The sequence below is a fragment of the Marmota marmota genome, unplaced genomic scaffold (genome assembly GCF_001458135.2).
Source record: "Marmota marmota marmota unplaced genomic scaffold, marMar, whole genome shotgun sequence".
NCBI lineage: Eukaryota > Metazoa > Chordata > Mammalia > Rodentia > Sciuridae > Marmota > Marmota marmota.
This window is the reverse complement of record NW_025999949.1, coordinates 29615143-29642180: the sequence shown is the minus strand read 5'-3', so window position 1 is coordinate 29642180 and position 27038 is coordinate 29615143. Positions and strand designations below refer to the sequence as shown.

The following is a 27038-nucleotide window of genomic DNA, read 5'->3' as shown; positions in this document are numbered from 1 at the left end:
AGGGAGCGGGAAAGGGGTGTGTCCCCGCTGCGTGCGGGGCGCGGAGGCAGGGGAGGGGCGAGGCTTAGAGGCGGCGCCGCGGCGCCTATAAAGTCGCCCTCCGCCCGGACATAAACAAACCTCGCCCGGCTCCCCGCCGTCGCACCGGAGAGCGCGCCGATCCTTACTTCTCCCCAGTGTTGTCGCTGGACGCTGCGCCACCACCCTAGCCACCGGCTCCTTTCCTCTCTCCCTCTGATTTAGGTAAGCCTGGCACCCTCTTCCTCCCCGGCACAGGGACAGCAGAAAGGGGTTTCTTGGGAGTGCTGTTGGGGCGCTTGGCCCGCCCTTTGTGGACCGCAGGCTTCTGGAGCGAGCGCTATGGAGCTGCCAGAGCATGGTGACCCAAAGGCGCGGGCGAGGGAAGGAACTCTGGGGCGCCAGCACCGCTGGAGTAGGGGTTTCGACTAGAGAAAAGGGCGGGGGAGACTGATCGCCGTCCGCTTTTCTTCTAACTGGAGAAACGGGGTCCTGGGGAGTCGGCGAACGTGCGCGGAGCCAGCGCAGAAACACCTGAATCGCGCTTCCTGGGGTCCTCCCAGAGGCACCGCTGGCCCGGTTGGCCCGCGTGCGTGCTGGAAGACAGCGCAGGAGGTGCTAGGTGTGCGTGTGTTGGCTGGGGGCGTCAGGATGACCGGGGAGGGAGCTGTTGCGCCGCGGGTGTAGATGCGGGTGGGTAGGGGTGAGCAGCGCTGGCAAAGAGGCTGGAAAAGGGGGAGTGGGTGTGTCTGGTTTCCAGACTGGGCCAGGAACGGAGTAGATATGAGGGGCGGTGCCGATCCAGATCCTGAGTTGGGTGGTGCGTGTGAGAGAGGGCGTGTGTGTGTGTGTGTGTGTGTGCGCGCGCGCGCGGGTCGGGGGTGGGGGGGTCGGGGTGTGTTACGGCGCGTGCCGCACGCGCGAGATCGAGTGTCAGCGAGCGCCGCCTGGCAGGGTGAGTCCCCGAGGCGGCCCGGGGTAGGCGCTGTGGCGGTGCAGGAGAGAGAGCTTGGGCGCGAAGGGTCGCGCCTGTATCTGGCGGCCCTTGAGCTGACTGCAGCTAGGAGTGGCGTCATTGTCGCCTCCGCCCACCCGCCCCCGCTTTCCTTCCCTCCGGTGTCTCTCTGGCCGGCCACTCCTGTGGTCCAGGGGGAAGAACAGCTGGAATTGCTCGGCTGTTCCCGGGAGATCGCCGCGGTCTCTGATTCAGCCTCGGGAGGAGGTTCGGGCAGGGGTGTGGAACGCGAGGGCTCCAGGGAAAACACGCTGTGACCGCCTCTGTCAGATTAGGAGCTGAAGCTGGGATTTAGGGGACCGCTTCCTCACCACTGCCATCTCCCCTCCTCCCGCGTCTGTTGACCCAAGCTGTCAGCTGTCCCAGCGTGTCCCCAGCGCCCCCTCTCTGGGTTGAACGTGGGAGATGCGTGTTAGAAGCAGCGAGTAGGGGAGGGAGGGCCGGGTTATCTCGTCCCCAGAACAGCCTTTCCCCACCGTGTCCCGGAGCACTTCAGTATGTTTGGTTCCTTTAAGCTCCCGGGGAAGATGGAAGACTGAGAGTTGAGCTAGTGGCTACACAAGGGCTTTAGACATCCTTACGTGCCAGTCAGCCAGCTCCGCCTTCCTCCACGCCACCCAGGGAACGTGATATCTAAGTCCAAGCCCTGTTCTTGGTATGAAAATGCAGCTTCAAGGCAAACCTTCCAGCCTGGCCCCCTCCTGTCTAGACATTCTGGAGTCTCCACTGCGTTTCACAAATGTGAATTGGAAGAAGCAAGGTACAGAGGGGGAAATCCCGCCTGCCTTTAGGGGCTAGCCAACCACCAGCAGCAGGGGCACTGGCACGAAAGGCACAGAGCCTGATTGGCCAGGATGGCACCAGGTGGGGGTCAAGGAAGGTGCCAGGGAGGGAGTAGTTCCAGTTGGTGATGAAAAACTCCAAAGGGAGGATGTTCAGGTGTAAGCATTGACACTGGGCTGTCCCCTGTCCTGTACCTTCTTAGCTTTGTGGGACCTTGTCTCTCCAGGAGGGTGAGTAGAACCAGGGTGGGGAGGAGGACTTTGCCTCACCCTGGAGCCTGGCAGCTGTCCCAGGATCTGGCACCTAGGAAGAGTCCAACCATAAACAGGGAGTGGACTGTCCCCTTCCCCTCTGGTCCAGTAGGTGGGGTCCCAAGGAGGAAGGTATAGGTGGAGGTGTTATGTTTGGCTATGGATCATGGATTGGAGCCTCCTCTCCTGATAGAGTTCTCTCAGAGTGACAAGCAAATCTGCAGTTGCAAGCCATTGATTTGTAATGGACCTCTCTGCACTTTGCCGATGGGAAGTGAGACCCAGAAACAGGGACGCTTGTGCCAAAGCTAAGTGAGAACCAGAACTCCCCCTCTAGGCCCATTTCAGGATCTTCTGGTTAGGGCTGAACTAGCTCTTTGCCTGTCTCCTGTAGAGAGGTAATATGAAATTAGCACTCCACTAAGTGTGTAGACAGCGCACTTTGAGACAGGGAAGGCAGAATGCAGGGGGATAATTAAAAAAGCATAAATCAGCTGTTTAGAGATTAGCCAAATCAGTTGAGTGGGAACGGCACAAGGCTGCAGCCCCTGTTGGTTGGCTTCACTGGTTGGGCTGCCCTTTCCAGGATAAATGGCAGAGCTGGTGGCTGAAACCTACTGGCCCGAGCTGGCTTCACAGGGGCCAGAAAGATGGCATTATGTTTTCCTGATGGCCTAAAGCTGTATTTCTTCCTTGGAACCCAACTCCAGAGCATCCATCCAAGGCATGACTCAAAGAGCCTGTGGCTCAGCAGGAAAACCAGCATGTGACAGTCTCTAAGGTCCTGGCAGGGAGCAGGGCCAGACACAGCAGGAAGGAAGGCTGAGCAGGGTTGGGACTTCTCTCTCCAGAGCAGCTGCGGCGTCCCCTTAACACCTGCAATCCTTGTAAGACGGGGCTGTATTATCTCCAGCAAGTGGATGAGGAAACTGAGCCAGGAGAGTCAGAGGCCTTGACTATAGCCATGTGGCTAAGAGTGGGAGACCCAGACTTTGAACCCAGACAGTCGGTGTCAGAGTCTTCGTGCTTTGGCATGGAAACATGTTGGGGTGCCTGGAGAAAGCAGGCCAGAGTGAAAGTACAGAGAGGTAATCAGCCCTGTGCCTCAGCTTCCTGGTCTGTAAGATGAGAATGACAGCCTTAACAGGATATGAGAATCTTGACTGAGCTGATCCGTGTAAACAGAAAAGTGCCCAGCAGGTGGGGAACACTGAGTAGGGGTGTCAGCCTTCTGGAACCATGTCCTGGGCAGTGTCTGGGGCCCCTTGTTCTAAACCTACCCATGACTCAAAGCACCTGCACATGCTAGAGCCAGACTTGGACTGAACTCATGGCCAGGTACCCTGAAGGCAGGGCGTGAAGACTGTCCCAGAATGCTGGGGAGAGGAGGAAGGAGGGAGTGGCCACACAGGCCATCTTGTGGCCTCTGGGTCTGGCCGTTAGTGGATGTTCGATGCTGGACGTACCTCGTGGACATGTTCTTCTTCTCAGGTTAGAAAACTGGGGCTTGGACAGGAGACTGCCCTGTCAAATGAGTGGGTTCAGATCAAGGCAGTGAGCTAGGCCTAGCCATTTCAAATCCTGTGTTGCCCTTTAAGGCCATCTTTAAGGCCCCTGAGCTCATCCTTCAAGGATGGACTTGTTTCCTGGTTCCTGCTTACGTCTGGTCCAAAGCATGCCTGCCAACCTGTCTTCACCGTGGAGTGGAGCCGAGCTGTGAGCAGTCTCTGCTAAGGAGCCTGGCCTACTGTGTGTGGCCGGGTTTGTTCCCTGGAGAGTGCACAAACAGCAGGTGGACACTGAGGCCCCAACGGGAAGGTGGAGGGCTGCTGTTGGGTGTTGGTATGGAGCTGAGGTCTCCAGGGTAGGCCACGAATGAGGAGAATGACCGAGAGTCAGTCTTGCCACAAAAGAATAGGAACTGATTACAAAATCGAGCCCACAAACAGTCTCTTTTAATGGGACGTGAATGCCCTGTCAGGAGTCCATCTTTGATCCTTCCCCCACCTCAGCCTGGGGAACCCTTTAAACAAGAGTGCATTTTAATCCCTCTGGAGCTTCCAAGAGAGGTGGGGTGCAGGTCCTCTTCCTCCCAGCTCCCTCCCCGCCTCCGCCTGCCTTGGCTTTCAAAGGTTCTGAGCACCCTGTTCCAAATATGGATATAAGTGGGACTCTTGTGAACAGGTGACTCTAAGCATCTCTGACTAGTGAACCCTGGCCCCTTGGTCTTCCCTCCTCCTTTCTTCAGAAGGAAGGTCCTGTGTTGGGTGACCTGAGTTTTCCCGGTGGATTAGGTTGTTTCTCTGCTTTTCCATTCCTCCAACACAGGAGACCCTGGCCCCTGGTGGGTGTTCCATTAATGCCATTCAAAAGGAAAACTCCAAGTATGAGGGGAATAACTTGGGCCACTGTGTGTCAGGAAGACCGGTGGGCCGTTCCCGAGGGTGGGAGCAGCGAGACCATTTAGGGGAAGGATCTTGTGGGCAAGGCCAGCATCTGATCCTGGGGACAAAGGGCCCTGTATGAGGGATCCATTTCCGCCTCCTGGGCTAACACTGGCTCTGTTTGTGTGATTTCAACAAATTATCTCAGACCATCCAGTGCAACTCCCGCCTGTCCCGCAGATTCACAGAACAATCCTTTAACGAGACCAGTGTCCTCCTTCGGACTTCCAGTTACTGGGCTTGGCCCCTTGGACAGTTGTCTTCTCTCTGCCAAACCAATGGCTCTGCCAAGACTCCACTGAGAACCTCCAGGAAGGTCCGTGTACTGCAGAGAAGGGGGTGGGCCTCTGTGGATTCCAGACCCTCCCTCTTCCTGCTATTGTGTTTCAGCTGCTCTCCTGACCTCTGGGTTCTGGGCTCCAGTTGAACAGGCAAAAATTTGGTTTTAGCTCTAGCTGGTACCCAGGGAATGCAGGCCATGCTGGTGATCTGACAGTGAGTGGGGCTGGGGTTTGTCTTCCTTGCAGTGATTTCTGGTCTCGTCTTTCAATACTGAACAATTCAGTGATACCTGCCAGGTTTCAGGCTCCATGCAGAGCACAGAGGCCCTAGGAATTCCTAGTCTGGAGGTCTCCTGCCCATGACCCTATACCTTTTTTTTTTTTTTCCCCTGATTTCTCTCTCAGACTTTGAAAACCCAATCTCAATTCTTCCTTTCTCTAGTTGGGGAACTTTCTTGAGGGTCCAGCAAGTCCACCCATACTGTTTGCTTGGCTGATTACACAAGAAAAACACTGAGCGTTAAGGCTGCCGACCTCCTCACCCTCCCCAGGGCCTCCTGTTTCCAAAGGTCCGAAAAACAGCAAGAGAGCCGGTGACCTGCCTTGAAGCTTGGCTTCAGAATCTCTTTGGCAAAGAATCGGCCAAATAATGTTTCCACAGTGAGGCTGGTGATCCTGGCACGTCCCAGGGCGGTCCTCCTTGGAGTCATGCAGAAATGGAACTGTTCTCTGGAATTTTCTGGGGGTTTCTGTATGGGGAAGTCTCTGTGTCAGGCAAGAGCGGTATTGATCCTCCCTTCATGCCCTTTAAAGATCTGTCCTATAAAGAGCCCAGTGTACTAGAAAGAGCTCTGGCTGGTTTTCACGTGGCTTTGAAACCAGGCATGTTATTGAGGGGGCAAAATCCAGGCAGGTGGCTGATGATGACAATCAGTGCAAAAGCTGCCAGTGTCCCCTCCAGGTTGGTCCTCTGGGCTTCATTGCAGAACACTGGAAGGCTGTGGGTCGCTTCCTTTAAGCCCCAGACCTGCTCCCATGGCAAACCAGTGAGTTTGACATTTCCCTTGGAGGGGAGGGGTCTGCATTGTGACCCAGGGAAGTCCTGTGTCCTTCCTGTTTGAGCCTCGGGCTGCTGTCTGTAGACTGGGCATGGTACTACCCACCTTCCCAGGGACTCTGAGGCGAACAAGTGAAACCGTGCAGAGGGAACATTTCAGAGCACTGCGGTTGCCAAGTCAGGAGGGCACCTGGGAGAGAACTGAAAGCAGAGGCGGTTCTGGGCATTGTGAAGGGAGCATAGAGAAGGCTAAGATGGGTTTTGCCCCAAGTGGAGGCTGGTCCCAGTGGCTCAGCCGCGACTGTGACTGCGCAGGCTGGAAGGAGACAAATGACTGTCCCACCCACCCACATGCATTGACCGTCTTGTGGCCAAGTGTAGTCAGCCCTGGGACGCTGCGCTGCCACAGATGGAGGGAGGTCTGCTGTGTGTTCAGGGCACCGTGGTGTCATTGCCAGCGTTTCCCTTCAAGGTAGCTCCTACCTGTGCCAGCGTGAAGCTTGCCGGCCCAGCGTGTGTCCTACTCAGTGCCAGCGTGGTAGGCGGTGAGCATGCTGGTGCCCTGCTCTGGGCTGCTGTGATGCTTGCAGCAAATGCAGACTTGAGAGCTCAGTTAGTGCTACAGAGGGGGCTCCTTTGGCTGTCACTGCTGAATGCCCCTCAGTCCCACCCCATAGGGATTCCAGGGGCCCAAAAGCAGTTGCTCAAGAGGTCAGAGAGTTTCCAAGAAATAGCTTGAGTTGGAGGCATGACAGAGCCAGGCGGAAACCTCAGGCTTAACAGGCAGGAGCCTGAGAAACTGAAGTGTTAACCTGGCCACAGCTGAGCTGAGCCCTGTGAGGGTCCTGGGCGTGTGGCCCTTTGGCCTTGGTGTAGCACGTTCCTGTGGTTCCCATGGGTCCAACTCATTGTGCACCAGACAATTTCCACGGAATGTGCCTTGTGCATTCCTGACTGATGGGGAACCTGAAGCCCAGAGAGGACCTTGTTCGGAGTTATGAGGTGGTAAGATGGCAGGATTCCCGTGCAAAGCACTCCAAAGCCAGTGCTCCTGCCACTTAAGACCTTCTCCTTTTGTTATTTTTTTAAAAACCTATTTTTTCATGACTAGGGATTGAACCCAGGGACAATCTACCTTTGCTGAGTGACATCCCCAGCTTTTTTTGTTTTCTATTTTGAGATAGAGTCTTGCTAACTTACCAAGGCTAGCTTTGAAGTTGCGATCCTCCTGCATCAGCCTCCTGAGTCACTGGGCTTTCAAGCATGCACCCCCATGCCTCGTATTGACTGAGGCTTTCTGAGAATCACAGTCTGTGTGCTCCTTCCGTCCCATAGGAACTGGTTAACTATTCTCGAGTGGTCTCAGATTCCCCAAGACATCTCTGCCGCTGCCTTCCCAGGTCTTGGGGTCACATGCTTGTCTTTAGGCAGATCCTGGTCTTGGCTTGGTTTGGAACCCATGAGTTCCTGTGAATCTCTGATGGTCTCTGGGGTCTGGTGCAATGGAGAGGTATTTGCACAGCCCTCTGGGGCTTGGTCATTTGTTGATGGCCGTTGCTGGTGAGGAAGAGACATGGTGGTAGTTCAATGAAGGCTGGAGACTCCTGTGCTATTTGCTAAACATCTTCCCTGTGATCCCCTCTTGCTGGGCCACTGTAGGGGCTAACGGTGTAAAACACGGGTTGTCTCCACACGTACCCAGGCGGCGCTCTCAGGCAACCAGGGAAGACAAGTACATTGATTAACTGAGCAGCAGTTTGCCAGCTTCAGTGCATCATTATCTAAACCCCTGCTGCTTCCTGGGAGCAGGAGTTATGAAGTCCAATTTCAGATGAGCAAACAGAGTCAGAGAGTCCCAGATCCTTGGTCAGGGTCACATGCTGATGAAGGGCAATGCTCAAGTCTGACCCATCAGCCTTTCCGTTAGTTTGGAGCAGCCTACCACTGCTCTGATGTGGGTTTTCTGAATTCCTCTGAGTGGGCAGGTGGAGACGGAAGAGGGTGATGCCAGCCAGTCTGTGGGATACTGTGGTGGCCTGAGCCCTGTTTTTGAAGTGGGGTTTTAGCAGAAGGAGACTGTCCTGACCTCATTCCCTGCCTCCAGGGCTCATGTCTGCTCCTTGGAGAGCTTTGGAGAGGCGGGTGGCAGCTTCATGTCATTGTGCAGGTGGAGCAGGGAGCAGGGAGTCAGTGTCCATCCATGGTGCTGTGTGGGGCCTCTGCTGGTCACTTCACTGTGGCCCCTTTCTGATCCCAACAGCTAGGACTCTACAGGGAGCTGTGGAGGTGCAGGGGGTGGAGTCCAGCACCTACCTCCTGTCCACTGTTACTTGCTGGGCCAAGTGGCCTCTATCAGCTGTAGGATGTGACCACTGAGTGTGGTCCCTGTGGGGAAGTGGGCCTAGAAGCACCAGCCAGAGTCCCAACCCAGTGCATCTTCCTCCTGGTGGAAGGAGATCAAGCACCACAAAGTAGAGTTTTGTGCTGGAACTGAGTTCTTCAGTGGTCTCTGCTCTTGGTTGGTGACCGATCCCAAGGGATAAGCAGAGTATGGGGAAGAATCAAGAGTATGCATTGGCTAGCCCCATCGTGGCCAGTCCTGCAGATGACCCTGTGTGACCAGGACACTCATCAGACCCATGGATCAGCCTCCTCCTCTGTGAAGGGACAGCAATGATGTGGTGGGGCATGTGGGGCGGGGGAAGGAACTACATTAAATAAGAACTGTGTCGGACAGACCTTCTCTGGATACCTGTTTCATGCCAGGCACTGCCAAGGTTAGCCCCTCCCAGCCAGGTCTGCTTTGTGCCTGGAGATGTTTGGCCATATCACGGGCACCTTCAGCTGTCAGGACTTGGGGGTGGGTTTGGTGGGGCCAGGGATGGTGGCTACATATCAGAGAATGCTCAGGGCAGCATCCATCAGGAAGAACTCTGAGGCCCCAAGTGTCGGTAGTGCTGAGTCCTAGGACACAATAGTGAGGACAGCATCTGCCCAGTCCAGGAGAGCGTAGCCGCTGAGGGACGTTCGGTCAGTGCGTAGACCTGCTAAGTGAACCCAAGGGAGGCTTCCAGGGGCATAGGAACTGGGTCTGTGGGGACAGGAACTGGTTGTTTGTTCAAGGCGGAATCCTCAGACCTGTCACCCAGTAGGTCCCCATCAACAAAGTGTGCTTTTGTCTCAGCCCCATGTTAGGTGCTGGAGAACCCAACACAGGAGGAAACCTCTGATAGGCTACAGCCTTGAGGCCTGGGTTCCTGGGGCTCAGGGGCTCTGCAAGGGCAGCTCTGGAGGTGCAGGGCAGGGTGGGTGGGCAGGTCCTAGGAGGGGAGAAGGGCAGCTGCCGGGGAGGTTCCATGCCCTGTCCCCATCTGCATCCAAAGCACCTCTTTTTTTAAAATCTGTTTTCGATCTTCGTTATAACATTTCCTTTGGACAAAAATATCTGAAAATAAAGTTTAGCAAGTCCTTTGGTTGGGGCATCAGAGATGGGGGAGGGGCTGGTGGGACTGGCCATAGCCCAGGGAATGAGATGGGACAGCTGCTCTCTTTTGGCCTGTTGCAGGCTGACCATATGCTGGACCCCAGCAGCTGGAGAGTTCAAGGGGCAGAGGTCATCTGCTGGAGCCCCAGGTGTACACAGGCCTGTTCCTGGGGGCAGTGACCTAGAGGGGCAAACCTGGCAGATGTTCTACCCCACCCCCAAGGTAGTTATGTTTATGAGCACACAGGCCACAGTATCTGTCCCTGAGATACACGAACAACCTTTCTTCTGCTTTATCCAGTCCCACTGTGGATGTCAGAGTCCTTGGTTCGGCCAGGGTGTCAGTCAGGGACTGTTGACATTTTGGGTCAAATAACTCTGTCATGAGACTGCTGTGGGCATGGTAGGTTGGGCAGCTGCATCCCTGACCTCTACCCACTAGGAACCAGTAGCAACCCCCAGTCATGACAATCAAAAAGTGCCCCAGACATTGCTGGAGGTGCCCTGGGACCAAGTCAGTCCTAACTGAGATACACACTGGGGGTCTCTGCCAGATGAGGCCCTTCCAGCTCCAAAGAGCAGATTCACAAGGACTTGGTATTTAAGAGCCAGCCACTGCCTCCTGTGCTATGGGAAGCCAGGTCAAAAGAGGTAAAAGGGTTTTTCCCCATGTGTGTTTGGGAAGCAGAGGCTGAAGTTGCTCTCCTTTCCATTCTGAAGGAGGAGGAGGAAGCTGTGGAGGCTGATGTCATATTCAAATATGATGGAAATTTCTAGAAGCCACAGAAATCTGACCAAACTGGGCTGAACCACAGCATGTGCTGAGTCCTTACAGATGTAGAAGAGTTTTCAAGGCCTTTTGCTCTCGTGGGTTAGTGGCAATTTAAAAGAAGATTTAAGCTGGACGTGGTGGTACATGCCTGTAATCCCAGTGACTCAGGAGACTGAGGCAGGAGGACTGCAAGCTTGAGATCAGCCTTGGTAACTTGGCAAGACCCTGTCTCAAAATGAAAAAAACGCAAAGGGCTAGGGATGTGGTTCAATGGTAGAGTGCCCCGGGCTCCATCTCTAGCGTGCAAAAAATAGAAGAAAAATGGGATTTAAATGAATGTATCCTGTATGCTACAGGAGCGAGTCCTGGTGGGCCGGGCACACGGATGTGCCAGGAGCTAGAGGTGGAGAAGGGAACAGGGCAGGTGAGCCCCCTCTCAGCAGAGCTCACAGGTGCAGCTGAAGGCAGCCCCAGGCCCCCCCCAGTGGCATAGTGGAGAGCCTGGCCTCCCCTTAGGTCCTCTGCTGAACAGGGAGGTTCAGAAGCCCCTGTGACTCCTGCAGTCTTTTCCCTTTTATCATGGGAGTTGGTGTTGGCAGGACCCTGAACTTCTGGAAGGCTCTCTGGGCTGTGTAGGCGAGGCATCCCACGGGCCAGGGTCTCGGGACCCTGAACATGCTGAGTTAGCAAGGCTCACAGACCCTGGCTTTTCAGGCCTCCTGCCTCCGAGTGGGCAGCTGCCAGGAATGCTCACAGATATAAAACCGACTTTGTTTTCAGAATGTTCTGGAGCATACTCCAAAGGCCGCAGAAAGGCATTCCTGGGGGGTGGTTATCCCCTGGGGAACAATCATGCTGTGGCTGCAGACCAGAGCACCCAGAGGTGAGCAGGAGCAGCCCACGGAATGCCATGTGCTGGCCTGGGCCTGAAGCCGAGTGGCCCTGCTCTTGCTGCTGGCCTCTGATTTTCCCATGTCCCTGTGGGCCCAGGAGCTGGCTCTGCAGAGGAGCCCGGGGCTGGGATTTCAGAGACTGACACTCTCTGCCCACATGGCATCAGAGGCCTGGGCAGCGGGGGCCAGGCTCCCACTCGGAAATGCAGCAGTGAGGTCAGGCTGTTCCCATGAGGTGCAGGGTCCGAGAGCCAGGCGGGCCAGCCCCCTCCTGTGGCTGGCTTCTCCTTCCCTAGTGCCTGTGCACTCAGGCTTTCCCCAGGACCCATGGTCCTGCACCCAGGTATTGGCAGTGACTTGCCTTTTCCAACTTGACTGTTGACCACAGAGTGAATGTCTGTCTGTCCAACTCCCAGATGAAGCCGCAGGCAGTGTGCTTCGGGAATGTCACTGCCTGCCCAAGTCCCACCCTCCCAGGGGCCCATCAGTCAGCATCGCAGGCTGGACTGGAACTGTGCCCTGGGTGTCCTTTTGCAGCCCTCCTTCCTGGCCCTTTGGGACCTGCCCGAGTTAGAGCCACACACACACCTTGTTCTGCCTCAGCCCCCAAAGTGCTTCTGGCCTCGAAGGACCTCATTCTTCCCAAATCCTACTGCATGCTCAGGGCCTGCCAGACCCTTGGCTGGGTTTTCCCTGCTCCTTGCCTCCTCCCTCCTCCTGCATCAGGTGGCCCAGAGGGGTGCGTGTGTGTGTGTGCGTGTGTGTGCGCGCGCCCGCGTGTGCACGTCTGTGAAGCCTGTTTCCCCTGCACATGACTGTGCCCCATGACGTTTCTTTCCTTTGGTTGTCAGTCTGGGGCTTTGGAATAATGTGGGGCTCCATCTAAAATGCCACCGGAAGTGGGTGGGCCTGGGCTCTGTGTGGGGAAGTGATTTTAGTCCAGGAAATCACTTTATTGGAAAGTGGCTGTGTCTGAGGCCAGGTTCCTCTCCCAGGAAATGTGGGGAGAGCTGCTGGGCAGGGCCCAGCTGGCCTTTCACCTTGGACATGCTTCCTTCAGGAAACGTCTCTCAGCAGGAAGTGCTGACCTGTCTGTCCCCCCCCCCCAGCAGGCAGGTGACAACTCGGACATGTCTCGAGAACTACAGGACGTGGATCTGGCCGAGGTGAAGCCTTTGGTGGAGAAAGGAGAGGTGAGTTGAGATGCTCCCGGCTGTCCCTGTCATATGCACATGTGTGCACACATAGGGACACACACACATGCATGTGGACACACTCCCTGGCGCACACATGGGCACACAGCATGCACACTCGTGGGCATGGCACCCAGGCACACGTGCAGGGGTAACGTGCCCGTGTGACCACATGTGTACCCCAAGTGTGTACACATACTCACTGGGGTAGAGGCCCAGGTTCAAGTTCAATTTGACCACTAAGTGCTATAGCACCATGGGCCCCTTACCCGCCCTCTGCCCTTCATTTGCCTTCCCCAGCCACCCCCGTCTGACCTGTGGTTCTAGATCATGCAACATGGAGTCCCATTGCCCTGGGTTCTGCCTATTCCGTCCACAGCTGAGGGGTTAGAGCCACACACTCTAGGGCCACACGACCTGGGTTTCAGTCCTGCAATGGCATCTTGCAACTTTGTGTCCACAAAATTGCAAGGCCTGAGTTGGAAAGCCCGTGTTGTCAGCCCTTGGGCTTGCTGTTACTGGCGTTTTAGCCAAACCCCTGGGATAGAGGCAGAATCTCCTGCCCCAGGCCAGCTGCCTGGTCTGTCCTGGGCTGATTGTTCTGAGATGGAGCAACCTTTCCGTAGAAAGTTTGAAAGCCTGTTCACATCCCGATTCTCAGACACTCACAACTGCTCATTATGAAGCCTCTTTTTAAAGTGTGGCAACTTAGGCTTAAGAATACGGTTACTCTAAGGCCAACCAAATGCTTTCACAGATGACCATTAACATGCGTAGGCCATGCTGCGCCTGCCTCTGGGCGCGTCCTGTTTGACAGCGGCTGGTCCGTGGTGTCCTCTATAGCAGAGGAGGCAGGGTCTGAGGAGGTTGATTTGTCCTCCTCGCAAAATATGTAGTTACAAATGTGGGCCATGGAATCAAACCCAGGCCGCTGCCCTTGGTGACAGGGCTGGATACGTGGCTGCTGGCTTTCGCCTCCTCACTTCAAGAGCTTCTCATCACCAACCCGTGAGGCAACTGTCCTCATCCCCATTTTGCAGATGAAGGAACTGGTCTGGGGAGGGCGTTGCCAGAGCCCGTTCAGATGTGGATACAAGTAGAAATAGGAGCCAGGCCTGGGGAGGCTGCGGAGCCCCTGCCGACTGTTCTGCTCCCAGGCTCTGCGGACCCTCTGTAGAGGGCCAGCCGGTGTCCACCACTGTGGCTCTGTCGCCACTTCAGCCAGGACTCAGTATCCGGGGCTTCCATCTGAAGATTTAGCCAGCCACCCATCAAAAATATTTTTAAGAAATATTTTAAAGACAAAGTTGGAACATGCCCAGACTTTTTATTATTCCCTAAAGAATTGGAGCCTAACAACCATTTACATTGCATTTACATTATAATAGGCTTTACCAGTCATTCAGAGATGATTTACGTATACAAGAGGATGCTCCTAGGTTATATGCAAATATATGATTTTATATCAGGGACTTGAGCATCTGCAGATCTGGGTCTCCATCGGGTTCCTGGAACCAACCCCTTTGGATACCTTTGCTGTTATAGCCGGACAGCAGCCATGGGGAGTGTGTATGCAAATGAGGGGCTTGCTGTGTCCCAATAAAGCTTTATTTATAAAACAGATGGCGGTCTGCACTGTGCCCGCTCCCACTGGACACTGCGCATGCTCTCAGCCATTTCTAAATCTTCACTCTAGGTCCAGGACAGTCTTTGACAGTCAGTCAGACAAAACCCTCCTCGCAGTACAAATACACTTCAGCACGTCCCGTATGAACCACATGGGAATGGTGTGCTGCACCCTGCTAGAGTCACTCAAGGGCATGTTGTAGGGACCCTCTCAATGCCAGTCCACAGAGAACCTGTGCTTCTCTTTGCCCTGCACAGGATTCCTCTGGGTTCCTCTGGCCCGTGCCTGCTGTATGGACATGTCCGTCTTTTCAACCCTTTGCCATTACAGACAGTGAAGCGGACATGGGTGCCCTTGCTGTACCTGGTGCGCACACCACTTCCAAAGGGTGCAGGCACCGCTGGAGGAAGAACTCTCAGGAGTGGCTCTGCTGGTCCTGAGGGTGTGCACACTTTAGAACATCCGTTCAGGCCGCCTGTCGGTATCCTCAGAACATCTTGTTCTTGAAGTAGCCATCAAAGAGCTTGTGGACTCTAGGTCATGTGCTCCTCCATCTCAAGTGGGCATTTACCTTGTCCTTCAGGGTGCAAATGGAAAGGGATTCCTTCCAGTTCCCTACACGGACTCATCAAAATATTTTAAGTTTGATTTGCTGGTGGGAAGTTCTTCCTGATGTCTCTCCTCACTCTGGGCTATCACTGTGCTCCTGTTGACGTTTTGAAAGTCAGAGGGGTAAAAAGACACACATACACACACGCGCGCACACACACACACACACAGGGCATGAGGAATCCTGTGCTTCCACCCGGGTTTAGCTTCTCTGGCATGTTCCTATCCATAGCCCAGGAGACAGGAAACTTCTTGAACCCCCAGCAACTGGCCATCTGTTACGACGCAGTTGTCCAAACGGGGCCCATTCTGCTTCCCTGGCCTCCTGTGTCTTGGCTCCGCTGAGCCCTCCTTTCCTGGAGGCCGGCGGTGGGTTGGGCTGGGGCTTGGGTTTTGGGAGAACATCTGGATTCCCTCTCTGGGTCTGGAGAAAAGCATCTGGCCACATTTCTAGGAAACCCAGCCCAGCGAGAACCCGTTCCTCCTCCACGCCGCACTTTCACGGCTCCACCGGCCACAGGGAGCCTTTCCCTGTCTTCCTGGACCTTTCTAGCCTCTGAAAGCTCTGGTGAAAGATGGAATTTAGGCTGAAATTTACAATTTTCAGATCAAGGGAAATGCTTCGAGGTTTTCAATCTCCTTTCCATTCATGAAGGACTGCACTTTAATCCAGAGGCCAGACAGTGGCAGCCGTGGAAAAAATTTAAGGGGGGCAATGAGGCAGGTTTGAGTTTTATAAGTGAAGCCCGTGCATGGAGATAAGGGGACCAGTTAATCACCACTTTCCGTTCCGTAACCTCTGAATCCTGTGGTCAGCTTAGACCTTCAGATCTTTTTTCACCAAGGCTGTCGTCAAAAAAGGAACCCAACCAGTGCTTCTGCTTTTCTGTTGGTCTGCTATTCTTTGAGATGAAAAGGAATATCTCTCTTTGTAAGAACGAGGGGGCCTTACAGAGGACGGAGGGTGGATAACAGATGCAGGACATGTGTGTTCCAACATCATTTCTGTCACAAGGGACCCTAGGAAACTGACCACCTCTCATGTGTCTTGTCTCCACAGACCATCACTGGCCTCCTGCAGGAGTTTGACGTTCAGGCAAGTACAGGGTGGGCTCCTCCCTGTCCCCTGCCCCCTGTCCTCTCTTCTCTTTCCGCTGGTCTGAAGTGGATCTCTGTTCAAACACTGGGGGCCAGGGAAGAGGGGGAGGCGTGTCAGCCACACCCCACTGCTTCTGCAGGGCAGAAGCTGGCTTGAGTGCTGCTCCCAGAAACAGGAGCCAGTCAGTTCCCCCAGGACCAGGTCAGGCACACAGCCATGGGCAAACCAGGGAGATGAGGGACCCTGTGACCAGGAGGCTTGACCTTGACTCTGGTGTCACAAGAGAAGAGGTGTCTCTGGAGAAGAGTCCGAGAAGTTCCCAGAGAGAAGGGGGGACTTGCCTCAGGACAAGCGGGGGTCTTGACGTACGTGACAGGAAAGAATTGCAGCCTGGGCCAGTTGGAGGCATGGACAGGGGTGCATTTAGCAAAGCAGGCCTACACTCCAGGGAGGAGGTGGCCGTCTTGAGAGTGAGAGGTGCGGTTTGGGGTTCCCTGATCTTCTTTCAAGGGACACTTGGGTGGCTTGGGAAGGTAAGGAGTGATCCCAGGTGGGTTCTGGTGTCTGGGGAGTCCCGGGCCCTGCGGCCGCCGTGGTCTTCATTATCTGATCAGTAGATAGTGTGGAGAGTTCCTGAAACTACAGGTTCCTCAAGATACCGAGTTTCTCTTTGCTTAATTGATTGATTGGGGGTTAATTAACAGTGCACAGGTGAGTTTATCGCTTTTCCAGGGATTTGGGAGTAAGAGGCCTGGAGGAAGACGGGCTTAAGAGGTGACAGGTCTGGAGAGGTGACAGGTCTGGAGAGGTGACAGGTCTGGAGAAGTGCGTAGACTTCTGGGTGAAAATCTGTGTCTGTCCTTTCTCTCTGCCTCCTTCCTACCCATTTCTCACTCCTTCTGTCCTGCCTCACTAAGGGCCATCAACCTGGCCTTCCCTGGGGTGCTGACCCCAGACTAGAGCCGGCTGTGTTGTGCCCATCTCGACCGCCACCTCCTCTCACAGGGCTTCCGGCTCTGAGCCTCCTGTCTCAGTGACGGCTCGCCCTCCCCATCCACCCGCAGCCAGGGAACCCGCATTATCTCTGGAAGGAGTGGAAATGCAGGGCGGGTGCTGGGGGCAGTGGTTAGCGCAGGTCACTCGGGCCCTGAAGAGCTGCTCACAGTGCAAGGCCTTTGAGGGTCAGCCTGGACTGACCACCCTGACCTCAGGCTCTCGAGCCGCTGGCACGGATCGGACACCTTGCCCTCTGTGTGGTCATTTCTTTTCTAAGGACACCCTCATGGCTGTGCAGCCCCAACATCCAGAACACATGTGCCAAGCCCTACTCTGCTCCAGACCCTGGACCTCTAGAAGATGTGGGGCCCCTTAGCACAGCAAGGGACACCCCACTGATCCCTGGCGCCCAGTAAAGTGGGACGCCTGTGTCCATTGTTAGAGCAGAGGAAGTTGAAGTCAGTGGGGTCGGGCAGCCCAGCCTGCGGTCCATAGCTGGCCCAGCACCCCGTGGGCTTTTCCCATAAAAACGTGCTTTTGCAGTCCCCGTAAAAGAGTGGGGGCCTAAGTCAGGGCCCAATCTCCTGCTGTTCAGGACTCAGGCACTTGTGTCCCTCGAGGAGTGACATGGTGGGCCGCCACTAGATGCTGTGAGTGCTTCAGCCTGGGCCCCACCTCACTGTCAGGGGCGCCTGGGAGGAGGCTGCCCAGAACCCCTCCTCCCCCTGCCTCATGGAGCCAGCCCTCACTGTGCCATGGCTGTCCCAGCCTGTCCCGGGCTCTGCAGCTGGTGAATTCAGGCCAGGGCTGGTTTCTCTGCACGCTGGGAACGAGGAAATGAGCCGCTCACACTGAGAGCCTGGCCAAGGTCCCTCCTCTCAGTCAGCCTGGTGCAGCTGACCCCTTCAGCTCCACCCTGCAGCAAGCTTCTGGACTTTTCTGCACCTAGTTATCCTCCACCTGTGGAGTTATCATCGTCATCATCACAACGCCATGATAGCCAGTGCTTCTGAGCACCTACTATGTGCCCAGGGCTGTTACAACGTGTTGCATTTGATTTCTTTAATGAAATGCACTCATTTAATCTTTGCAAGACTCTGGGTAACCGGGAGGTTCTGGGGTCATCTCTCACAGCTGGGGAGCCTCCAGGTTACCCAGGCCGTGACCTGGAGGGCTGGAGTGTGGAGCTCTCCCTCTTCCCTGGCTGTTGGTCCTTCCTCCGGTGCTAACTCAGACCCCACTGGAATTCAGGGGCACACCCACAGCTCACAGGCCAGGGCACCCTCTCCAAGGTGAAATGGGAACCCACCCGCCCTGTACACACAGCGGAGATCTCAGCTGAGTTTGCAGGCCATCCGAACTTCGAGCAGAGACAAATGGAAGGCCCAGCCCACCCCATGCAGGGGCGGGAGCAGGCTCAGGGAGGGGGCTCCTGGGGTCTAAGAAGGATCTGGGGAGGGGGCTGAGAGTGCAGTAGGTCCAGACGGGACAGCATTCCTCCTCCCTTCCCTTCACCTTCCACTGGCTCTGGCTGCTTTACTCTCTGAGCCCGGGCCATGAGCTCCAGCTCCCAGCCATGACCTGGAATGTCATTTTATGGCTCTATGTGGGATATGAGACTCAGATCTTGGTCAAGGAGGGCAGGGTCTCATGGCGGCCTCCAGTTCCACTTGTACTTAAGACAGAAGAGTCAGTGTAGGGAAATGAGCCACCTAGGCCACTCACCAGTGACTGGGGCAGGTTGTGCCAGACCTGGGGCCTCCCTCTCCCAGCCCCAGACGCCCCTGGCAGCCCGCACAGATGCCCATGAGGTTAGTGACTGCTTCCTGTGCCCGGCACTGTACCCAGGGCTCCCAGCCGGTGTCTCTGCCTCAACAGTGGCACGAGAGGTGCCATCTCGTCTTTGTTCAGGGGGAAATCGAGGCCAGTGTGCTAGGACTGGAAACCACCTCCAGGTCCTGCTGGGAAACGAGCTCATGTGCCCCTGTGCCTTCCTGTGCTGAGGCCTGGCTTCCCCCGCCATCCAGAGCTCCATCCTGCCCATCGATGTCTCTCAGGACGTGGGACATGTGCAGGTGCTCAGGGGGATTGGAAGGGGACGGGATCAGCCTGAGGGATTCTAGCTTTATCTCATCCAGATAGTCAGAGTCCAGTGGGAGAAACTGAGGAGCAGGCAAGGGGGAAGTCATTGACCCAGGGCTGCTCTAGGGCCGCTGGGAGTTGTGACATCTGATCCTGCTTCTAATCTCTTTTCCTTTTTTGCATCCATGACCCAGGGCAGTTAGAGCTGTAGAAATTGCAGCAGCCATCCCCGAAGCCCTAGGTGATCCACAAGGTCTGTGGACTGTGCAGAGCTTAGATGGGTAGCCCCAGGGGCCATCTGATCATCCAGGGCCAGGCTGGGCCCCCCCCCCAGCCTCTGTCTGATAGGAGCCACCCTAACCTATGTCCTCTGTCACAGAGTGTGCCTTGTAGCTAGGTGTGTCTTCCTGGTGCTGTGGTTGTCTGTCCTCCTGAGGGTCCAGGCGGTGACCCAGAGCTAGGAGAAGTGGACTGAAAGCCCCGGGGACCCAGGCATGTTGCTTCACTTCCCTCCAGCCTCAGTTTCCCAATCTGGGAAGTGGGAAGCCACTCTAGCCTTGCTGAAGTGGCACTCTGAGGGACGGTGGTGTGACTTCCACATGAGTGCCATTGGGAACACAACACTCCTCCCTACCCACTACTGTGGGTTTCCCCGGTTGTTTTATTGTGGCAAATTACACACAAAATGTGTCCTCTTCATCATTCTTAAGCATACAGTGCAGTGGCCTGCAGTATCTCACGGGGAAGGCCATCACCACTATTCATCTCGAGGGCTTTTCGCCATGTGGAGCTGAGACTCTGCACCCATCAATCAAGGACACCTGTTCCCTGCCCCAGCCCCTGGCAGCCACTTCGAAGCAGGTCCTGTAGATGGCACCGTGCAGTGCTCATCTTTGGAGACTGGCTTGTTTCACTCAGCCCCATGTCCTCGAGGTCACCCCTGTGGTAAAGTGTCAGAATGTCCTTCCTTTATGAGGCCCTGTGTCCTCACTCATTGCTTATCTAGTCGTCCATTTCTAGACGAGTGGGTGGCTTCCACCTTTGGCTCTGGGTGTGGACCCAGGTGTGCAAATACCTATTCTAGACTCTGCTTTCAGTCCTTTGTAATTAGAATTAGGATTGCTGGAATATGGTTACTGCAGCTTTTTAAAACCCTGCAATACAGGTGACAGGAAGACTCCACGAGAGTGAGGGAAGCCCTGGGCCCAGTCTGGCCTAGGAGGCATGGTCTTCCTGGTGCTGGGAAGGCCTTCTTGCTGTGCCGCTCTCAGTAGCTTGGGAAGCACTTGATCTGTTTCTCCCTGCAGTCTGGGGAAGCTGGCAGAGCAGAGCAGGCTGACCTGAAGGTGGCTCAAGGTGTGGGGGGCAAAGAAACTATACCTTCAGGACACTGGGGATGTGGGGGCCCAGGAGGAGCCTTCTGAAGGGGCTGACGGGTCAGGAAGGGATTTGCAGGCCTCCTGCCCCAGGCCTGGGCTGGCCTCTTGGTTCATCCTGAGCTCCTCCGAGGGCGGGGCATCTTCCTGTTGGCATCCTTCCTTCTCTTCAGCAACGCCCACTTTGTGACTGGTCTCAGGTGCTGAGGATACAGTGGAGATGTACCCGGCAGCACCCATGTTATCAGGAACTGAAATTCTAGAACAGCTCCACGTTCATGAGTGCAGAACGGGTGTGAGGCCTAGTCCAGGTATTCCCTGTGCTGAGCTCCTCAGGCCCCGATGGAGAGCCCCAGCCACCCAGCTGGGAGGGCAGGGCTGGGTTTCACCTCCAGCACGTGCTTGAGACCCGTGCTCTGAGTCTCCTCCGCGGGGACAAGCACACTGAGCTCAGTGAATCAATAGGGCAGCTTCAGCCCCAGAGGCTGCTTGAAGACAATCTACTGCTGACCCCCAGCCAGGAGGTGGGAGAGAGCAGGCGGGCACTGTCTTAGGCCAGGGCGGGGGTGGGCAGCAGAGCTTTTTGAGAGGTGACATTGAACTGAGACCTGAGGGTAGATGGACCCAGTCATGCGACAGGAGCTTAGATCATTGCAGGCTGGGGCAGTAGCCTATGCCTGGGCCCCTCTGGCCTGAATTCTGAACCTTCCAAGGACAAAGAGGGGTTAACTTTTGAGCTGCTAATAGGCTCCATCTCACCAATGAATCACAATATTTGAGCTGAATCCAAGCTTGAGTGACACTTAATGAAGATTATTATAAGAAGATATTGGGATAAACTGATCTTATTTGGCCGTGGCTCGCAGATCTAGTTGACTGGTGATATTGATGAAGGTCTACCCCAGATTTTCAGGTGGTGATCATGAGCACTGAGTGTCCACTCTCGAGTACGAGGTCAGTGTAGGGTTTCCTTCACTAGGGACCATTCAGTGTCACCAGCAATGCCTGCTGGCCCGATGCGATACTGCCCACAGGGTTGGGAGCTGAGGGTGATGGAGCAGGGTCATGTTGTCTGGGAAGTGTTTCTGCCCAGGGACTGGCCAGCTGGTTCTGACCTCAGCATTCACTCAGGGACCCCAGAAAAACCACGGGCACCTATCTGCCCTGGCCTTCGGTGTCCTCTGACTGGCCAACTGGTGCCCAGGGCTTTCCTCACTCTCTTGTGTAGATTCCTGGGACATGTTCTGTCGTCCCCAGTTTATAGGGGAAGAAACCGAGGCTTCCCCCTGGCCAGCAGCAGCGAGGGGGCCCTGCTGATCCCAGCTGTCTGAGCCAGGACTGGTCTCTGTCCCCTGGGACCTTACTGCGGTCCCAGACCTGGGAGGGCCAGCCAGCCCGCAGGACTTGATGCCCATTCCCCTCTGTAGTTTCTTTTTAGACATCTGGAGTATCATTGGTCTTACGTTTAATGTGTCAAGGATTCCAATCGCTGCTCCTTAGTGGCCAACTGCATGTATCTCTTTATCACGATGGATACCCTGTCTCTCTAGCCAGGTCCTTGGAGTTGGAGACTAAGGAATGTACTGTTTTCATCTCTAACAGCAGTCCAGGTCATTGCTTGACAAACAGCTGGTTTCAGCATTTGAGCTATCACGGCAGACTCCCGTGAGTCAAAACACACACCCTGCAGGCCGGAGCTCAGCGGAGAGAAGCTGCTGATTGTGTGCTGCTCAGCTTGACAGCATGGGTGCCAGAGGAGACGGCCGCGGCCTTCTCTCCCCTTGGCTAGCATCTCCTTAGGGGGTCTGTTGGTCTGGGACTTGTCCCAGGGCAGATTGGTCGGTGGTGCATGCGAGGTTCTTCCAGCTGCTCTCTGGACCCTGCATCCCATTCCGGAGCCCTCCTGTACCCTGGGAGGCCCCTGGCCTGAGGCGCCACAGTACAGGAAGGATGTGTCTGATCTGGTCTGCTGAGAAGGCTCTGGCCTCAGGGTCTGGGCAGTTGTGTTTACAGGTCTGAAGAGGGGAAGGTTGGAGTATTTGGGGCTCTGATTTATTTTCTTTGGCTAGAATTCCAGAACCCAGACCATCAGAACTGACAGGTGCCTTTGAGATGGTCCAGCTCTAGCCCTTTTGCTCCAGAGGAGGATCTCATCTGGATCACCTCATCTCTAGGCTTCCTGGACAGGGTGGGAGGTATTGTCCTCCTTTGCAGACGAGAGTGCAGGTTGGAGATGTGCAGGGAACTTGCCATGTGATTGCCCTAAATTTAGGTCCAGCAGACTCCTGAAAATGTAGCCGTCATGGAAGTGGAGGGTGATGGCTCTTGGGCATGAACTCCACCCCAGAAACAGTGCTGGGGCTCCACCAGGCCCTCTCAGCTGGCCCCTGCAGCAGCCTTGTAAGGGAGTTATTGCATCCCAGAATATAAGTGCCCGGAGGACTTAAGGGATCTGCCCTGTGTCACACCGTGAGGAGACAGATGGCGGAACGCTCAGCCCCGGGCCTGAGCAGAGTCCATACAGTGAGTTTCTGGGAAGGAGCCGCAGAGCTGCCTGCACTACCCACAACTCTCCCCTACAGGCTGAGTGACTCCCTGTGGCGCCCCGGTCGCCTTTTCTGTTGGATTTGCTCTTTCCAGTTCTTTCCACCTGCATCTTGCATTACTCAGATGGATTGATTTGATTTGGTTTCCATGGGAACCGCGTTTGTGTGCTCACCAGGGCTCTCTGGGAAATGAGCTGATGCTCCCCACAGGGCCTGGTACGGGGAGAGGGGCGGGGGCAGCACAGCTGGTGGGCAGGTCTCCCAGGTCTGAGTCCAGGAAGTATGGTCCCTGTGGGGGGCTGGTTCTTTCCCCTTCCCTCAAGACCCATCAGCTCGCAGGGAAAGCGGACACAGTGGACCTTCTGCTGACCCCGTTCTGTCCACAGCGTTCCTTCTTGTTTGCCCCCTAAGTGAAAGTGTGCAGATTGAGACAGAAGCTTGGAAATCCTCAACCCGCCCATTCCCTGTCCCCCGCCCCCGCACCGCCCCACTTCCTGGCAAAGCCTCCGGGTTGTGCAGCAAACCCGGGTGACAGATGGCAGAAGCTCTCATCTGGATCAACGTAAAATGAGGCTTTGAGAAATAAACAACGGCTGCCGCTTCTCCCCCCTTCTGTGGGTTCCCTGGATGCCCTCCTGCCGGAATGGAAGGGTGCCTTGGTCACCAGGTGCCTGGGTGGACTCAGAGCTGGGTCATGGAAGTCTGTCCAGGCTCTGACACACTGACCAGTGTGTCACCCTGAGTGTAGCTCCTGTCTTTCCTTTATAGTATGGCTGCTAAGTCCCCGAACATCTTATCCGTGCTCCAGGTAGGAAGAAGGTGGAGGGGCAAGAGGAAAAAAGTTCAATCCTTAAGACAAATGAACAAAACTCTCCATGAAGCCCCAGCCAGTTCCGCTGACATTTTATTGGCCAAAACTGAGCCTTCTGACCATCTTGTCTCCAGGTGCAGTGGTCAAAGGGGTGTCCAGACCCAGCTGCGCCTGACCACTTGCTGGGCCTCCCTGGGGTCCGCTTTCAAATCTTTAAATCGAGGGACGGCGTCTGTCTCGGAGGGTCTTGAGCACTGACCCTCATGGCCTTTCACTCGGCCGCAGACCTGGGCCTCCTACCCCATGGCGTTGGTCCCCTTTCTCTTTTCCCTCGTTCCAGAAAGATTTTGCTGCTGGTTCTTTTCTCCTCAGGGAGTGGAGGTCTACAGGGTGGGTCCCAGCTGTATGTGGCGACCCCAGGCGATGCCCTTCTGCTGTCAGTAGCCTGCTGCCCTGCACTGCCCATTAGGGGGACAGTGTTAGAGAGCACTGAGGATGGAAGGGGGAGCTTCTGGTCCAGCCCGACCTCCTGAGGTTTCCTGTGCTCCAGGTGTCCCCATGGGCCTGCACAGCCTGGAGGGGCCAGTTGTGGCTATGGGAGCCTGCCTTGAATATTTGCATGTGCCCTGACACCCACCTGCAGCCTTAGTGGCTGTCTTTGAATGCTGCCCTGGCAGTGTGGGGCCAGACCTGGCTGCAGTGGTCACCCGTGAGTGGGTGGCTCTCTGCCAATGCTGTTGAGATCCTCCCCTGCTCCCCAGCTCCTCCCTGGGCTTCCTTCCTGCTCCCAGGAGTTCCCACCTCTCCTCACTGTGGACACAGGAAGAGCTAGGAGGACGGGGAGGGGCGTGCTAGTTTATAAAAGATGGTGGTGGGGTAAGTTCCCCGCACTCTCTGCAGCCCTGTGATTGGCCTGGACTCCATGCAGGTCTGACGAGCCACCGTCGGCTTTCCTGGCCTGTCTTTCCATAGGCACCACCCACTCTGGCCACACTGTGGCCCCAAAGCTTGATTGGCAGGGGAAGGGTGACCCCATGCACCCTCTGACTTACAGCCTGGGTAAGCTGTCATCCTCTTAGAGCCCAGCATCTGCCTGGGCCCGCTGAGAGGAGGGGATGATGGAAGGTGTGGCCGCTGGTCTTCACAGCCCCTGATGGTCCAGCCACTTGACCTTGCCCTGTCACGGTAGTCATCTCTAGAACAGCTGTCTGTGATGACTGACGAGGAGGGTGACACTGGGACACAGTGTCTAGGTCCCAGTGGTGGTGTGAGTCCTGGGAACAGCTCTGGGGAGCAGGCAGACTCCTTAGTGACCTCCGTTTACAGTTCAGGGAAGAGATTCTCAGAGAAAGTCCATAATTTGGCCAAGGGCACGTGGTGGATGTGTCGTTAGGGTTAATGTCACTCAACAAGCAGTGACCTCACCAGGAAATGTTTGCTGTTCTTGCTGACACCTGGAAGGCCTAGTCCAGTGTGCCGTGAATGTCACCCTGCCCAGGTTCCTCCCTCTTCTGTCACCCTGATTGTAGCTCCTGTCTTTCCTTTATAGTTTGGCTGCTAAGTCCCCAGCATCTTATCCGTGCTCCAGGTAGGAAGCAGGTGGAGGGGCAAGAGGAAAGTTCCAAGGTTGATCCTTAAACAAACAAAGCTCTCCACGAAGCCCCAGCAAGTTCTGCTGAATTTGTCCTGGCCAGAACTGAGCCTCTGACCATCTTCTGATGCGAGGGAATGGGGAAGGGAATTTTATCAGGCACAATCTGTTGGGTCCACAATTGGAATTCTGTTGTAAAAAAGAAGGGTTCGGCTGTTTGGGATGACAAACAGCAAGAGTCGGCCGTGGGTCACGGCGCTCCCTCACCAGGAGTGGCAGCCAGAGAGATGAGATCTTCAGGGTAGGAGTGGGGGGCCTTTCCCCACTCAGCAGCTTCCAGGCAGTGTAGACTGCAGCAGCAGGTGCAGTGCTTACTGCTTGCTGGCTCAGGCAGTGTAGATGGCGTCAGTCCCCAAGTGTCCCTCAGGGGGTTGACAGTGCTCCAGGAGGCAGCTGCTGGGCAGTCAGAGCCAGAGAAGGGAACGAGGGGGCATGGCGGCCTCTCCTGAAGGCCAGTCCTTCCTGAGCCCCTCCCACCCTCACGTACCTGCCCACGGACACGTGTACCTGTCGCCAATGGCACCGGCAGCTTTAGCAGAGCACAGGAGAGTGTTACCTCTCCATCCTGTGCTGCGTGGACTTCCAGCACCTGGAGCTGCCAGGGCTGTAGTCAGATAAATGTGGGGAGCCTGACTTGTGGCCCCCTTTAGCGAGACCACTGTGGATTGCGTGTCAAGCCTTCCGGAACCCCTTCTTCACGTAACACCTGGCACTCTGTGCAAAACAGGGATGTTAAAGACAGCAGGCTTTGAACTTGGACTGTCCAAATCCAAGTGGGGCTCAAGGCCCTCTCCACCATTCCAGCTGTGCAACCTTAGACAAGTTCCTCGGCCTCTCTCAGCCTCAGTTTCCTCGTCTGTGCAGAACAGATGGCTGTTCCCTGATGGGTCTCTGGGGATTTGCTGAGCAAGCACATGTAGGATGCTCAGGCAGGGCCTGGGGTGAAGTGCCTTGACTGAGAAGGTCCTTACCGCCACCACCACCGCCACCACCCTGCACCTCCAGAGAGTACCTCTCTAGGGTCTCGCTGATCAGTGAATGAAAGATCAGTGTGGCCTGGCTTTTCTCTCTTGTACCTTCCCAGCTGGGTGAGGCCCCTTGAGGAGGGACTTGTGCAGTCTGCCTCTGAGCTGCAGGATGGGTTCTGGTTGGTGGAGAAGGGGGTGTGTGTTCCCACCATTGTCCCAGCCAGGGGTCTTCCAGTGAGCCCGAGCCAGGTCTTCCCCCATCAGGCTGGAGGACATGCAGAGCATCCTGCGGTTGTGGCCACCGGTTTCTGGTGGCGGCTTGGGTTTCTGGTGCCTCGTGTCGGTGAGATCGTGGGAGATACGGCAAGTTCCTCCCTGCAGGACAGTGGGTGATTGATCCCCACAGGGACAGGAGGACAGAGCGTTCCTTTAGGACTGAAGAGGACAATGGCGTGTGTTTGTGGCTATTTTCATTCTCCCATTCAGTCTCAGACGCAGTCTTCCTGGTTTTGGCTGATGGAGAGCGTGCGCCAGGGCTGGCTCAGAACCGCCTGAGCACAGTGCGTAACGTGGGGCACAGGCTCTGGTGCCCCGGCACCCCAGCACCCACCTCTCTTCCTCCTCCTCCTTTATGTGTGGGCTGGTGGACCTGGACCTCGTCAGGGATGATGGGGGCCAGCAGACCCTTGGCACAAGGACACAGGACCCTGCAGATAAAGGCCCTAACCTTGGTTCTTCCTCTGCAAGCTGGTGACCTTGGGGAAGTGCCCTAGGTTTCTCCACCCATAGAATTGGTCTGCAGGTGTTCCTGCGGCTGTGTGTCAGGTACTCTTCCCTAGGGCCACCTGTGACCAGAGGTAGCCTGCACCTGTGTGCCCCAATGTCACTTCCACTTCCTGAGCCCCAGGCCTTTGTCCTTCCTAAGAGGCCAACCATGGTGAACGCCTCTTCCTCCAAGACCTGCTCAGGCACCAGGTCGGGCAGGCTGAGGCAGTGGCCATGGCGATGACCTCTTGTGCTCCTTGGTGAGGGCGAGCCAGGTGGGCTGTGCAGCCGCTCCCTGATCCTGGGTGTCCAGAAGG

General features: G+C 55.8%; 1 protein-coding gene across 2 annotated transcripts in view; it reads left to right on the top strand.

The window, feature by feature from the left end:
* Positions 1-84: 84 nt before the first annotated feature.
* Ndrg1 (N-myc downstream regulated 1) overlaps positions 85-27038 on the top strand; it is a 51524-nt gene continuing 24570 nt past the window's right edge. The window contains exons 1-3 of one of the 2 annotated variants that reach the window (XM_015486504.2): positions 85-243; positions 12108-12191; positions 15488-15523. In XM_015486504.2, the coding sequence (XP_015341990.1) occupies positions 12129-12191; positions 15488-15523 (99 nt within the window). In that variant the 5' untranslated portion in view covers positions 85-243; positions 12108-12128. The remainder of the gene's footprint in view (positions 244-12107; positions 12192-15487; positions 15524-27038) is intronic. The other variant, XM_015486505.2, reaches the window with a different exon arrangement.